This window comes from Salmo trutta, chromosome 21 (assembly GCF_901001165.1).
Source record: "Salmo trutta chromosome 21, fSalTru1.1, whole genome shotgun sequence".
In the NCBI taxonomy this organism is placed as follows: Eukaryota; Metazoa; Chordata; class Actinopteri; order Salmoniformes; family Salmonidae; genus Salmo; species Salmo trutta.
The window spans coordinates 37131223-37145745 of NC_042977.1; the positions used below are offsets into that span (position 1 = coordinate 37131223).

A 14523-nucleotide genomic window follows, 5' to 3' on the forward strand; every position below is an offset into this window, starting at 1 on the left:
CAGTCAGACAGCGCACCGTCCGACCAATGCCTGGATGACCAGAGGAGGGTGATGTGTGGGCCCAATAGATCAACCGGTCACGGACAGCAGACGGAACATACAGATGCCCAGCGGGACACTGGAGTGGAGCGGGCTCTGCACGCAACGCCTGCTCAATGTCCGCTTCCAGCTCCCACACTACCGGCGAAACCATGCAGGAGGCCGGGAGTATGGGGGTGGGATCCATGGGCCGCTCCTCTGTGTCATACAGCTGGGACAGTGCGTCTGCCTTCATGTTCTGGGAACGTGGTCTGTAAGAAAGGGTGAACACAAAACGGGTGAAAAACATAGCCAATCCTTGCCTGGCGAGGGTTCAGTCTCCTCGCCGCCCGGATGTACTCCAGATTGTGGTGGTCAGTCCAGATGAGAAAAGGGTGTTTAGCCCCCTCAAGCCAATGTCTCCATGCCTTCAGAGCCTTGACAACAGCCAACAGCTCCCGGTCCCCCACATCATAGTTTCGCTCCGCCGGGCTGAGCTTCCTCGAGAAGGAGGCACAGGGGCGGAGCTTCGGTGGCGTACCCGAGTGCTGAGAGAGCACGGCTCCTATCCCAGTCTCGGACGCGTCCACCTCCACTATGAACGCCAAAGAGGGATCCAGATGTGCCAGCACGGGAGCCGAGGTAAACAGAGCCCTCAGGTGACCAAAAGCCATGTCCGCCTCAGCCGACCACTGCAAACGCACCGGCCCCCCATTCAGCAGGGAGGTAATGGGAGCCGCTACCTGACCAAAACCCCAGATAAACCTCCGGTAGTAATTTGCAAACCCTAAAAACCGCTGCACCTCCTTTACCGTGGTAGGAGTCGGCCAATTACGCACGGCTGAAATGCGGTCATTCTCCATCTCCACCCCCGAGGTGGAAATGCGGTACCCTAGGAAGGAGACGGACTGTTGGAAGAACAGGCATTTCTCAGCCTTGACGTACAGGTCATGCTCCAACAGGCGACCAAGCACCCTGCGCATCAGGGACACATGCTCGGCGCGTGTAGCGGAGTATATCAGAATGTCATCAATATACACCACTACACCCTGCCCATGCAGGTCCCTGAAAATCTGGTCTACAAATGCTTGGAAGACTGATGGAACATTCATTAACCCGTACGGCATGACGAGGTACTCATAATGACCTGAGGTCGTACTGAACGCCGTCTTCCACTCATCTCCTTCCCGGATACGCACCAAGTTGTAAGCACTCCTGAGATCCAGTTTGGTGAAGAAGCGCGCCCCATGCATTGACTCAATCGCCGTGGCGAATAGAGGTAGCGGGTAACTGTACCTCACAGTTATCTGATTAAGGCCTCGATAGTCAATATACAGGCGCCAACCTCCCTCCTTCTTCTGCACAAAAAAAGAAACTCGAGGAGGCGGGTGAAGTGGAGGACCGAATGTACCCCTGATGCAGGGATTCGGAGACATATGTTTCCATAGCCACCGTCTCCGCCTGTGACAATGTGTTTTTCAAAGAACTTATAGTGGTTCCCCCACAGTTTCAATTTGAAGAAGCCATAAAGGATACGTTTTCTTTTTAGTGTATTTTTTTTAAAGGCAGTAAATGAGGCTGATTGAACTGTTTTGGTGCCAGACAAGGCTCAACTGACAGCCATGTGTAGCAGTGGTAAGGATTCACTCCATGGTGCTGAAAATAAAGTTCTGCTGTTGGGACAGCTTTATGTAGGCCCTAACATTTTGTGAGCACCGTTCGTTACCGTTATAGTGCAATTAATGTATTGTTTAGTGTTGTGTTGTGTAGTGGCTTTGCTGGCATGCATAAAAAAATGGTATGTTTTCCCCGCCAAGATAGATCCAGTTTACCAAGATATAGCCTCTGCAAACGGTTCTGGCTGTCTCTCTGCCTGTCCCGATCCTTTCTCTCCCTCGCTTGCTCTTTCTCTTTGCTATAAAAACGCTAGCATGTTTTTGGTAGTCGGTCTGTTGCGTGTATAATAGCTCAGGCTACTCATTGATAGCCCTTACTTTAGTGAACTTGCCCGAGACATTGCAAGCCAAGAAATCTTTTGATTACAGATGCATGGTTCTGACTGTCTGCCTGGTTGCCGACATACCTACGTAAACCTGGCTGTGGCTCTCCCATCTCTTTCAATGCAATTCAATTCAATTTAAGGGGGTTTATTGGCATGGGAAACATATGTTAACATTGCCAAGCAAGTGAAGTAGATAATAAACAAAAGTGAAACAAACAACAAAAATGTACAGTAAACATTACACTTACAAAATAGTAAAGATATTTCAAGTGTCATATTATGTCTATATGCAGTGTTGTAACGATGTGCAAATGGTTAAAGTAAATAAACATAAATATGGATTGTATTTTGGTTGTGCTTTTCATGTGTACAGGTCACAAATATTGCTGTTGTGATGGCATACTGTGGTATTTCACTCAGTAGATATGGGAGTTTATCAAAATTGGGTTTGTTTAAAAAAAATGGTGGATCTGTGTAATCTGAGGGAAATATGTACCTCTTATATCGTCATACATTTGCCTGGAGGTTAGGAAGTGCAGCTCAATTTCCACCTCATTTTGTGGGCAGTGTACACATAGTCTGTCTTCTCCTGAGAGCCAGGTCTGCCTACGGCAGCCTTTCTCAATAGCAAGGCAATACTGAGTCTGAGTCTGTACACAGTCATAGCTTTCCTTACGTTTAGGTCAGTCACAGTGGGCAGGTATTCTGCCACTGTGTATTCTCTGTTCAAGGCCAAATAGCATTATAGTTTGCTCAGTTTTTTGTTAATTCTTTCTAAAGTGTCAAGTAATTATCTTTTTGTTTTCTCATGATTTGGTTGTGTCTAATTGTTATTTCTCTCCCTCGCTAGCTTGCTCCTTCTTTGCTGTGAAAGATGCGAGAGTTTGTGTTCTCAAACTGAATAGACTAAGGAAGTTGCAAAAATACCGAATCTTATGAGTCGAGGAGTCGATTCCTAGCGGAAATGGGTGTCGACACCATGAGTAGACGTTATGGAGTCGACTCCCCACCACTACAAAATTGGCTGGCTAACTAACTAACATACAGTGCAGATAGATTATTTGAATTCATTGTTTTACACAATATCTTTTCACAGTACTGGCAAACCATGGTTGACTAACTCCCTCACCAACATGAATGACTTTTTATACCATCAGGTTAATGTCCATTCAAACTGTTTTATATGAATCCTGAATCCTGGCTTAGGAAGTCCACCAAAAACTCTGAAATTTCCATCCCTAACTACAACGTTTTCAGACAAGATAGAACGGCCAAAGGGGGCGGTGTTGCAATCTACTGCAGAGATAGCCTGCAGAGTTCTGTCCTACTATCCTGGTCTGTACCCAAACAATTTGAACTTCTACTTTAAAAATCCATCTCTCTAAAAACAAGTCTCTTACCGTTGCCGCCTGCTATAGACCACCCTCGGCCCCCAGCTGTGCTCTGGACACCATATGTGAACTGATTGACCCCCATCTATCTTCAGAGCTCGTGCTACTAGGTGATCTAAAGTGGGACATGCTTAACACCCCAGCCATCCTACAATCCAAGCTTGATGCCCTCAATCTCACACAAATTATTAATGAACCCACCAGGTACCACCCCAAAGCCGTAAACACTGGCACCCTCATAGATGTCATCCTAACAAACTTGCCCTCTAAATACACCTCTGCTGTTTTCAACCAAGATCTCAGCGATCACTGCCTCATTGCCTGCATCCGTAATGGGTCAGCGGTCAATCAACCTCCAATCAATACTGTCAAACACTTCCTGAAACAATTTAAGCGAGCAAGCCTTTCTAATCGACCTGGCCCTGGTATCCTGGAAGGATATTGACCTCATCCCTTCAGTAGAGGATGCCTGGTTATTTTTTTTAAATGCCTTCCTCTCCATCTTAAATAAGCATGCCCCATTCAAGAAATTTAGAACCAGGAACAGATATAGCCCTTGGTTCTCTCCAGACCTGACTGCCCTTAACCAACATAAAAACATCCTGTGGCGTTCTGCATTAGCATCGAACAGCTCCCGTGATATGCAACTTTTCAGGGAAGTTAGAAACCAATATACACAGGCAGTTAGAAAAGCCAAGGCTAGCTTTTTCAAGCTGAAATTTGCTTCCTGCAACACAAATTCAAAAAAGTTCTGGGACATTGTAAAGTCCATGGAGAATAAGAACACCTCCTCCCAACTGCCCACTGCACTGAGGATAGGAAAATTTGTCACCACCGATAAACCCACTATAATTGACAATTTCAATAAGCATTTTTCTACGGCTGGCCATGCTTTCCACCTGGCTACCCCTACTGCAGTCAACAGCACTGCACCCCCCACAGCTACTCACCCAAGCCTTCCCCATTTCTCCTTCTCTCAAATCCATTCAGCTGATGTTCTGAAAGAGCTGCAAAATCTGGACCCCTACAAATCAGCCGGGCTAGACAATCTGGACCCTTTCTTTCTAAAAATATCTGCCGAAATTATTTACCCCTATTACTAGCCTGTTCAACCTCTCTTTCGTGTCGTCTGAGATTCCCATAGATTGGAAAGCAGCTGCTGTCATCCCCCTCTTCAAAGGAGGGGACACTCTTGACCCAAATTGCTTCAGACCTATATCCATCCTACCCTGCCTTTCTAAGGTCTTCGAAAGCCAAGTCAACAAACAGATTACCGACCATTTCGAATCCCACCGCACCTTCTCCGCTATGCAATCTGGTTTCAGAGCTGGTCATAGGTGCACCTCAGCCACGCTCAAGGTCCTAAACGATATCGGAACCGCCATCGATAAGAAACAATACTGTGCTGCCGTATTCATTGACCTGGCCAAAGCTTTCGACTCTGTCAATCACCACATTCTCATCGGCAGACTCAATAGACTTGGTTTCTCAAATGATTGCATCGCCTGGTTCACCAACTACTTCTCTGATAGAGTTCAGTGTGTCAAATCGGAGGGCCTGTTGTCCAGACCTCTAGCAGTCTCTATGGGGGTGCCACAGGGTTCAATTCTTGGGCCAACTCTTTTCTCTGTATACATCAATGATGTCGCTCTTGCTGCTGGTGAGTCTCTGATCCACCTCTACGCAGACGACACCATTCTGTATACTTCTGGCCCTTCTTTGGACACTGTGTTAACAACCCTCCAGACGAGCTTCAATGCCATACAACTCTCTTTCCGTGGCCTCCAACTACTCCTAAATGCAAGTAAAAGTAAGTGCATGCTCTTCAACCGATCGCTGCCTGCACCTGCCCGCCTGTCCAGCATCACTACTCTGGACGGTTCTGACTTAGAATATGTGGACAACTACAAATACCTAGGTGTCTGGTTAGACTGTAAACGCTCCTTCCAGACTCACATCAAACATCTCCAATCCAAAGTTAAATCTAGAATTGGCTTCCTATTTCGCAACAAAGCATCCTTCACTCATGCTGCCAAACATACCCTCGTAAAACTGACCATCCTACCGATCATCGACTTCGGCGATGTCATTTACAAAATAGCCTCCAATACCCTACTCAACAAACTGGATGCAGTCTATCACAGTGCCATTCGTTTTGTCACCAAAGCCCCATATACTACCCACCACTGCGACCTGTACACTCTCGTTGGCTGGCCTTCGCTTCATAATCGTCGCCAAACCCACTGGCTCCAGGTCATCTACAAGACTCTGCTAGGTAAAGTCCCCGCCTTATCTCCACTCACTGGTCACCATAGCAGCACCCACCTGTAGTACGCGCTCCAGCAGGTATATCTCTCTGGTCACCCCCAAAGCCAATTCCTCCTTTGGCCGTCTCTCCTTCCAGTTCTCTGCTGCCAATGACTGGAACGAACTACAAAAATCTCTGAAACTGGAAACACTTATCTCCCTCACTAGCTTTAAGCACCAGCTGTCAGAGCAGCTCACAGATCACTGTACCTGTACATAGCCCATCTATTATTTAGCCCAAACAACTACCTCTTCCCCTACTGTATTTATTTATTTTATTTATTTTGCTCCTTTGCACCCCATTATTTATTTCTACTTTGCACTTTCCTCTACTACAAATCTACCATTCCAGTGTTTTACTTGCTATATTGTATTTACTTTGCCACCATGACCTTTTTTGCCTTTACCTCCCTTATCTCACCTCATTTGCTCACATTGTATATAGACTTATTTTTCTACTGTATTATTGACTGTATGTTTGTTTTACTCCATGTGTAACTCTGTGTTGTTGTATGTTGTCGAACTGCTTTGCTTTATCTTGGCCAGGTCGCAATTGTAAATGAGAACTTGTTCTCAACCTGGTTAAATAAAGGTGAAATAAAATAAATAAATAAATAAATAAATAAATAAATTAGCTTCACTAGACAGCGCAGGGATTGGCTACTTTCATGCATTTTCCCTCACTGGGCGGGACTACACTAGTTAAACAGCTTGGTCACAGGATGCGGATCGTAACGCGTGCTCTAGTTTTTGGTTTGGTGGGCAGCAGGAGAGTCAGTAGAGCAATGGTAAGAATATTGTGTGCTTAACTTTTATACTAGGTAGTTATTGGTTTGTGACATTAAACGTGTAATGAGTGTTTGAGATGTTAAGTAAAGGTAGGTCAAATACTGGACTGCTATTTTTACACAATGTCGGGAGGTACAACGGTAAACTCTGTCCGATGTGGAACATTTGCCAGCCAGTTTGGAGAAATTAGCTGGCTTGCCCGTCAGCTGCTTGCTGATGGTTATCTCAGCAAATGACAGCTGTTTCATGTCTGTTTTTGAGTTGGTTGTAAAAATAAAAATTTAAAATGTTTTTTTTAAATCAATTAGTTGTAACAATTGTTGGTCTAAATGCTGTGTTTAGCTAACGAATGTACGGTAACTGACGAATCAACTACTAACGTTAGCTACGCCCCATTTTTATCCATTTTAGCAGAATGTTGGTATACTAATCACGAGCCTAAAATGTACGTGCAGACCAAGTAATGAGCACTTTATATGGTTGTGATCATTTGACCTATTGATGTACGTACACCTCTAATATAGGAAATGACTGCGCGCCTTTCAAGTTTGAGTCTAGAAAATGACATTCATTGCTATCAGGATTTCTTTTAGGATTGGGGGGAGAGAAGTCTCGCGCTCCCTGAAATCATACTAAATGTTGAGGTTATTGAAGTGCTATTTTAGTTGTGGTACCTAATCCATGTGTGACTCTTGATCAGCCCACCATTGGGGAAACAATCCATTTTATTCCTCGTTCTAGTCGAAATATGGACATTTCCGGCTTGCTTACTAGTTATTATACATGTGCCGCGTTCAACCAGTTGGCAAGTCGAAATATTTGGTCTTGTTCCGACTAACAGTGTAGCATTATGATTACATGACAGCCAGTCTTGGCAAACAGCTCGATCACGTGAGGCAGCCTGGTCTCATAGACTAGCCGTAACATGGTGAATTTAAATGAGAGACCACAAGTTAGTATATGTATGGTTAGCATAACCGTACCTATTAAGCCCACTTCCATCTATAGATAAACAATTAAACGTTCTGCTTTGTAATATTTAAGCCACTTCATCTGACAGTTCTTATTCTAAGCTAATCAGATTTAAAGTTATGTACAAGTTCCCACTAGTGGGAAATTTCAAAGCTGTAAACACTAAGGCAACCTTCAGAAACGAATTTTCCCCAAAAATTTTGAGTACCTTTTCCTGTAAATGATCATACTTTATCTAAATTTAGAGTAATGTGCTGATATATTTCATGGGCATTAATGACTATTTCTTGCTTTTGGAGATTTTTTCTTCATACTTGTAGTTGTACCTGCATGTCACAGTAAACAATAGCAACAACTTGGTGAATTACAAGATTTCAGACATTCTCAGCTTACATCTCTGTATGCATTTTCTCATATTTTACAGTTAAGTGACCCTTGCTTTGTTATACCTTTAATTTTTGTAACTTGTGTATTTATCTCAGGTGGGCTTAATGGCTACAGTAGCACCAAAAGCATTCCCTCTATGCAGAATAATTGGCAGTAAATATTGTTCAATATGGTCCAAATGAACTTTGCATAATATTGTAATCTATAGTGTATATTTAGACCCCAAATCATTGGCACTTTACACATTCTTTTTTTTTTTTCTCACCATAAATCACTTCCAATTAAGCCCAGTTTGCATTGAATCATTGGGGAAATGTGGGGGTATTTGTAAAGGTTAATGAACCTGCACATAATTTTTTTCAGATTTTAAGTTTAACACATGAGTTACGCATCTAGCCATGATGCCTTTACTGAGATGAGGAACAATTCCAAACCTCTGTACACTCCATGATGTTTGGAATGGACAGGTAGTCGTTGACGCAGAAAGAGAAGAATAAGATTAGGGATAGAAGATATGCAAGTGGTTGACAAAAATGCAATCAAATGATGGGACGGAGAAGAATTTGGCGGCTACTCAAGCACTTTTGGGTGGGTGCATTGTCATGTCTTCACCCATCCGGGTGATTGCATTTTTTTGGTCCACCTGTACCTTTGTAATACAAGAGGGTGTTTATAAACTTTCTGCAGATAGTTCAACTGGTCTTCCTAAAGCCTAATGAACAAGAATAGCAGTACAGCAAATGTGAATCAGCATTCAGGTAATTCCTTTGAATTTGTGTGTTATGGTCTTTGTGCATGGCCAGTGTGGGTGTTGTGTTCTAACCAAGCTATAACACACCTGAATCAATGATTAGTTGAATTAGGTGTATACTGGTTGGCAAGAACAACAGCCAAAGTCCACATTGATCTCTGTGGATATGATTGGTCACCCCCCCCCCCGTTATGAGTGCTTCTTTCATGAAAAATGTTTATTTTAATAACTTTAGCTGAGATTAATATGATTCAACCATATTTTTTTTAATTACGTTTTGAACACTTAGAAATGCATTGCAATTATTAAGAGGTGGGCTGATTTGGAACACCATCAGTACCGATTTATGCCCAGTCCAGACTTTTAACAAGAATATTTGATAAAATGATGCTCTTAAATGTTGTAAGTAGTCTCCTGGGTGGCACAGCAGTCTAAGGCTCTGCATCGCAGTGCTAGTGGTATCATTACAGAACCGGGTTCCTTTTGTGGGTGGTGTTTGGAAAATGAGTGTGCTTTACGTAGGCCCTTATCAGTATTGAGAAATTATTGAGTCATTTTCAGGGCCATCAGGATTTATGAAGATTGCACAAGTCTTGTCACTCCCTGAAGTCATACTAAACATTGCGGAACAGTTGCGGTTATGGAAGTGTTCGTTTGGCTTGTGGTACCTAATCCTTACGCATATTGATCAGCCCAATCATTATGGCCGTGTGCCTCAAATTCCGTGTTATACCGCATGGTGACATTGCCTGTCGGTAAATGAGTTAATAGACCAACAGTTCTAAACCTCTCTTCCAATAATGGCTTGTTTTGCCCTCCCTACTCAGACCACTCGCAGCCAGTCCTAGCTAAATGCTTGCTTTTTAGCAAAATACCATTAAAATTGACATTGAACTATTACAGTTAAATACTTAATTGTTACCCAGAAATTATTTTATATTGGTAGAAAAATGGCTGCTTTGGCCTTTTTCTTTCTTAAAGTGGTCATTCCATTGTCATGAACCCTGTGGTTGCACAACATTACCCCTTTGGTTCAGTTGCTGTACTGCAGACTAACATCCTCCCTCTTTCTCAGTGTGCGCAAGTGGGTGACTGGAAGACGGCCAAATATATTTATGAGTTTGGCGCGAAGGACATAGATGGTGAAGATGTGTCCCTAGAGAAATACAGGTGAGGGAGCAGGCCCAGAAAGGTAGGAACTCACCCCATGTATGGGTACTACCTGTCTAACGTTACACCCCCCCCACGGTGTTCTCTCTCTCCTCTGCCCAGGGGGTTTGTCTGCGTCATCACCAACGTTGCCTCTAAATGAGGTAAGACCAGGGTAAACTACACTCAGCTAGAGGGAATGCACGCCTCCTACGCTGACAAAGGTTTACGCATCCTGGGCTTCCCCTGCAACCAGTTTGGAGGGCAGGTACGGTGCCAGTTCAAACCACTATTGTGGCATAGCCTTTTCATTCATCCACAATGGTGTCGTGAGGGCAGTTGTACAACCAATATGGCCACCGGACTCTGGCTTTGAATTGGAATTTCCATTCTGCCAATCCTAATTATATGGTTTGATTGCTTCTCCTTTTCCATTCTCCAGGAGCCAGGTACAGAGATGGAAATCAAGGAGTTTGTCAAACAATTTGACGTTCAGTTTGACATGTTCAGCAAGATCGACGTGAACGGAGACGGCGCTCACCCTCTCTTTAAGTGGATGAAGGAACAGCCCAAGGGCAAGGGTACTCTGGGAAAGTGAGTTTTGTCCCCATGATGAGCTATGCTCCATGTCCAATTTGGTTTTCACTTCTGTTAGATTATTTTGACTTCAGGGGCCCAGTACACTGTAATGCTTTAATTCTATGGTTGTAACAGCAGTTTCTCTCTGTCCGCAGTAACATCAAATGGAATTTCACAAAGGTGACTTTTTCTCACTGACATGATTAACACAAAATGGAATGAAGTTGCTTGCTAAACATTTTGCTATGATCCATTGTACTGTATGTCATGCTGTGCGTTTCCCCCTCAGTTCCTGATCAACAGAGAAGGGCAGGTGGTGAAGAGATACGGGCCAATGGATGACCCCATTGTAAGTGTACAGCAGTCTAATCTCATGTTTGACAATTTGTAGGGGAAGGATACCCTGTAGTGGCCAGTTAGATGGTTAATGAAGTTGTGCCGACTGGCATGAAGGGTAACCAGATTGCTATTATTGAAAGCCTAAAGGGCTGTCCCTGATTTTGTTGAACCTCAGGATAACGCTGTAATAGGAACCTTGCGCTGACTCATCTCTCTCCCTCACAGGTGATCGAGAAGGACCTTCCCAAATACCTGTCTCTGTGATTCCTGAACCCCTGTCCATCTGGCTGGCTGACCTCTCCTTTGGGATTGTGGATATAAGTGGCTGTGTCCTGGACCAGTGACGGCCTGTCTGTAAACCCGGCCTGCGGGGAGGACAGGCCTGATGAAACCTAGCGTGCAAAACCCCCAGGAACCACCCACCCATACCCAGTTAGAACATAGGAGAGGACTCAGTAGCTACAGCAGTTTGTGTATATTTAACACACTGCACTCTCAAGCACAACACCCCAACAAATGAGACCTATTGCATCCCCATGGCACTGATATGAATGTCTAACTGTCCCTGCTTCCTATAAATTGTGAACTTTGTCTGTACCAGTGTTGGTCATAAAATAAATATTTGAAGGTATTTATTTGATAGAATAAACTGGCAAAGCTGCTGAAACTGTTTATGGTCTGTAATTTATAAACTACATTCAACACATAAATTGTACAACACAAGTTAGATTACTTGCATGAAATAGTTATTTTATGACTGTTTACTGGAAGATATTTTTCTCTGATTGTTGGTTATATAGCCATGTCTTTAATTTTGGAATGGAAATTATTTGTGCTGTCAGTCTACCCAATTGGATACCATTTTAGTGGGCGAACATGCCCAATGAAATTATGATTTGATTTTGCACAGACTGGGTTTTTGTCATTCTCATGAGCTGAAATAATAGGTCCCTGAAATATTCCATACTCACAAAGCTTATTTAGCAAAACATTTGTACACATCCCTGTTAGTGAGCATTTCTCATTTGCCAAGATATGCCATACCTGTCAGGTTGATGGCTTATCAAGAAGCTGGTTAACAGCATTATCACACAGGTGCATCGTGTGCTGGGGACAAAGGCCACTAAAATGTGAAGGTCTGTCACAATGTCTCATGTTTTGAGGGAGAGTGTAATTGGCTTGCTGACTGCAAGGAAGTCCTCCAGAGCTGTTGCTAGAGAATTGAATGTTCATTTTTCTACCGATAGCTGCCTCCAATGTCATTTTTGAGAATTTGTCAGTACGTCCAACTGGCATCAACTGCAGACCACGTGTAACCACGCCAGCCCAGGACTGCTGGATATTCTGAGACCAGCCACCCGGACATCTGATGAAATTGTGGGTTTGCACAAATGAAGAATCTCTCCAAACTCAAACTGCCTCAGGGAAGATTGTATGCCTGCTCAGCAGGGTCTTGACCTGATTGCAGTTCGGAGTTGTAACTGACTTCAGTGGGCAAATGCTCACTTTCAACGGCATGCTGGAGAAGTGTGCTCTTCACAGATGAATCCTGGTTTCAGCTGTACCGGGCAGATGCTTTTGTGAACAGAGTGCCTCATGGTGGCGGTAGGGTTTTATGGGCAGGCATAAGATATGAACACAATTGCATTTTATTGATGGAAATTTGAATGCACAGAGATGGGTGATGAGATCCTGAGGCCCATTGTAGCGCCATTCATCTGCTGCCATCACCTTTTGTTTCAGCATGATAGTGCACTGCCCCATGTTGCCGGGATCTGTACACAATTCCTGGAAGCTGAAAATGTTTCCCAGTTCTTCCATGGCCTGCATACTCACCAGACATGTCACCCACAGAACGTTTGGGATGCTCTGGATCGACGTGTATGAAGTGTTCCAGTTCCCGCCAATATCCAGCAACTTCGCACAGCCATGAAAGAGTGGGACAGCATTCCACAGGCCACAACAGCCTGATCAAATCAAAGTGTATTTGTCATGTGCGCCGAATACAACGAGTGTAGACCTTACAGTGAAATTCTTAGACTCTAACCAACAGTCCAAAAATGTATTTGGTGGACAATAGGTAAGTACAGAAATAAAAACAGCAGTGAAATATAACAGTAGGGAGGCTATATACAGGCACCGGTTAGTCTGGCTGATTGAGGTAGAATATACATGAATGGGGAGGCACACAATGGAAATAGTCCAGGTAGCTATTTGATTACCTGTTCAGGAGTCTTATGGCTTGAGGGTAAAAACTGTTGAGAAGCCTTTTTGTCCTAGACTTGGCACTCCGGTGCCGCTTGCCATGCGGTAGTAGAGAGAACAGTCTATGACTGGGTTGGCTGGTGTCTTTGACAATTTTTAGGGCCTTCCTCTGACACCGCCTGGTGTAGAGGTCCTGGATGGCAGGCAGTTTAGCCCCAGTTATGTACTCGGGCTGTGCTCTATGCGAAGGAGATGTTGCGCTGCAGGAGGCAAATGGTGGTCACACGAGATACTGACTGGTTTTCTCATCCATGTCCCTACCTCTTTAAGGTACAGAATCTGTGACCAGCATATTCATATCTGTATTCCCAGTCATGTGATATTTATAGATTAGGGCCTAATGAATATATTTCAATTGACTGATTTCCTTATGAACTGTAACTCAGTAAAAATCAAAATGTTTGTTGCATGTTGTGTTTATTTTTCAGTGTGTATGAGCATGTCAACCGCAAGAGGATGCTCCGATGACATGTATGATAGACCATCTTACTTGAATGACGCAGCCCCAGCTGTGAGAATGCAACCGAGTGGGTTTATAATGCTCGAGAGGAACAGTATGATATAGCCACAGCTGCGTACTATGCGACAAGACATCCCCCGTAGTGTGTGCATTATGCTCGTACAATTGCCACGATGAAGATACGACTAGTGTTGAAAGGGCGATGAGGCCAACTATGTAGCCTATTCAACGTGATGTCAATGTCCTATACATTAGGCATTCGCCATAGCATCAACGAAGGGCATATAACACGCCGCTTATCTGGGAATTGTAAATGGATGAGATTGCGACATCAGGGGAGGCCGGGAGAAGCATGCCCACATCTGGGGCCGAGAGATCGGACCAGATAGATACGGTCGGCTTCTCGCTCAAGCTTTCTTCTGCAGACATGGGTTCGTATGCCTGTGGTTTATTATGAGAGGAATTGACTCACAACATCTGCATTATTTAGAGCTCGTTCAGATGAGCTCAAGTGTCAGTAGAGCGCTGGCACAGTTCGATGGTGCGTAAAAGCGTTCATGCGGGTTTTGGTCCAGCTGTCAAATATGGTTTGTCTCAGTAGCCTCAATGATCTGTCAGTTTCCACACCTGATAAATGATTAATATTAATAGGCCTATAGCTAACCAAGATAGTCACTCTGCTATTTAAGACTAGGACAAGACGTCAGCCACCACCAAAATCCTAAGTAATTAATGCAGACATTGAGCATGCAGAACAGAAGCTGATCTACCTCATTATAATGTTCAGAATGTACAGGTTGTTAGGCAATGTCCAGGGCCTGACTATGTGAAACAGTTCTGAAAACACTCCTGCCTAGTTCAGGTCAGGACCCTCTCTACAGACTACAGTCTTGTCTTGTCAGTCTGTGGCATCAGATCATGGTCAATTCATAGTCTATCAGCAGGAAACAGAATCAGTCCTACAACTTTAAGCCCATAATTGTAGAAGTTTGTGATTTGTAGAGCAAGAGAGAGAGTGTGTGTGAAAGACAATCCTCTATCTATACAATTCTTTGACCATCTTCACTGTTTATTTATAGATCAAACTAGGCCTATGTCTTTGTCACGTAAAAGT

General features: G+C 43.9%; 1 protein-coding gene across 1 annotated transcript; it reads left to right on the top strand.

Moving 5' to 3' along the window:
- Positions 1-6408: 6408 nt before the first annotated feature.
- On the top strand, positions 6409-11351 carry LOC115157354 (phospholipid hydroperoxide glutathione peroxidase-like). The gene is made up of 7 exons (XM_029705541.1): positions 6409-6506; positions 9693-9787; positions 9890-10034; positions 10209-10360; positions 10501-10525; positions 10635-10694; positions 10910-11351. Exons 1-7 carry the CDS (start codon positions 6441-6443, stop codon positions 10946-10948), a joined length of 582 nt encoding a protein of 193 aa, XP_029561401.1. The 5' UTR covers positions 6409-6440; the 3' UTR covers positions 10949-11351.
- Positions 11352-14523: the final 3172 nt, after the last annotated feature.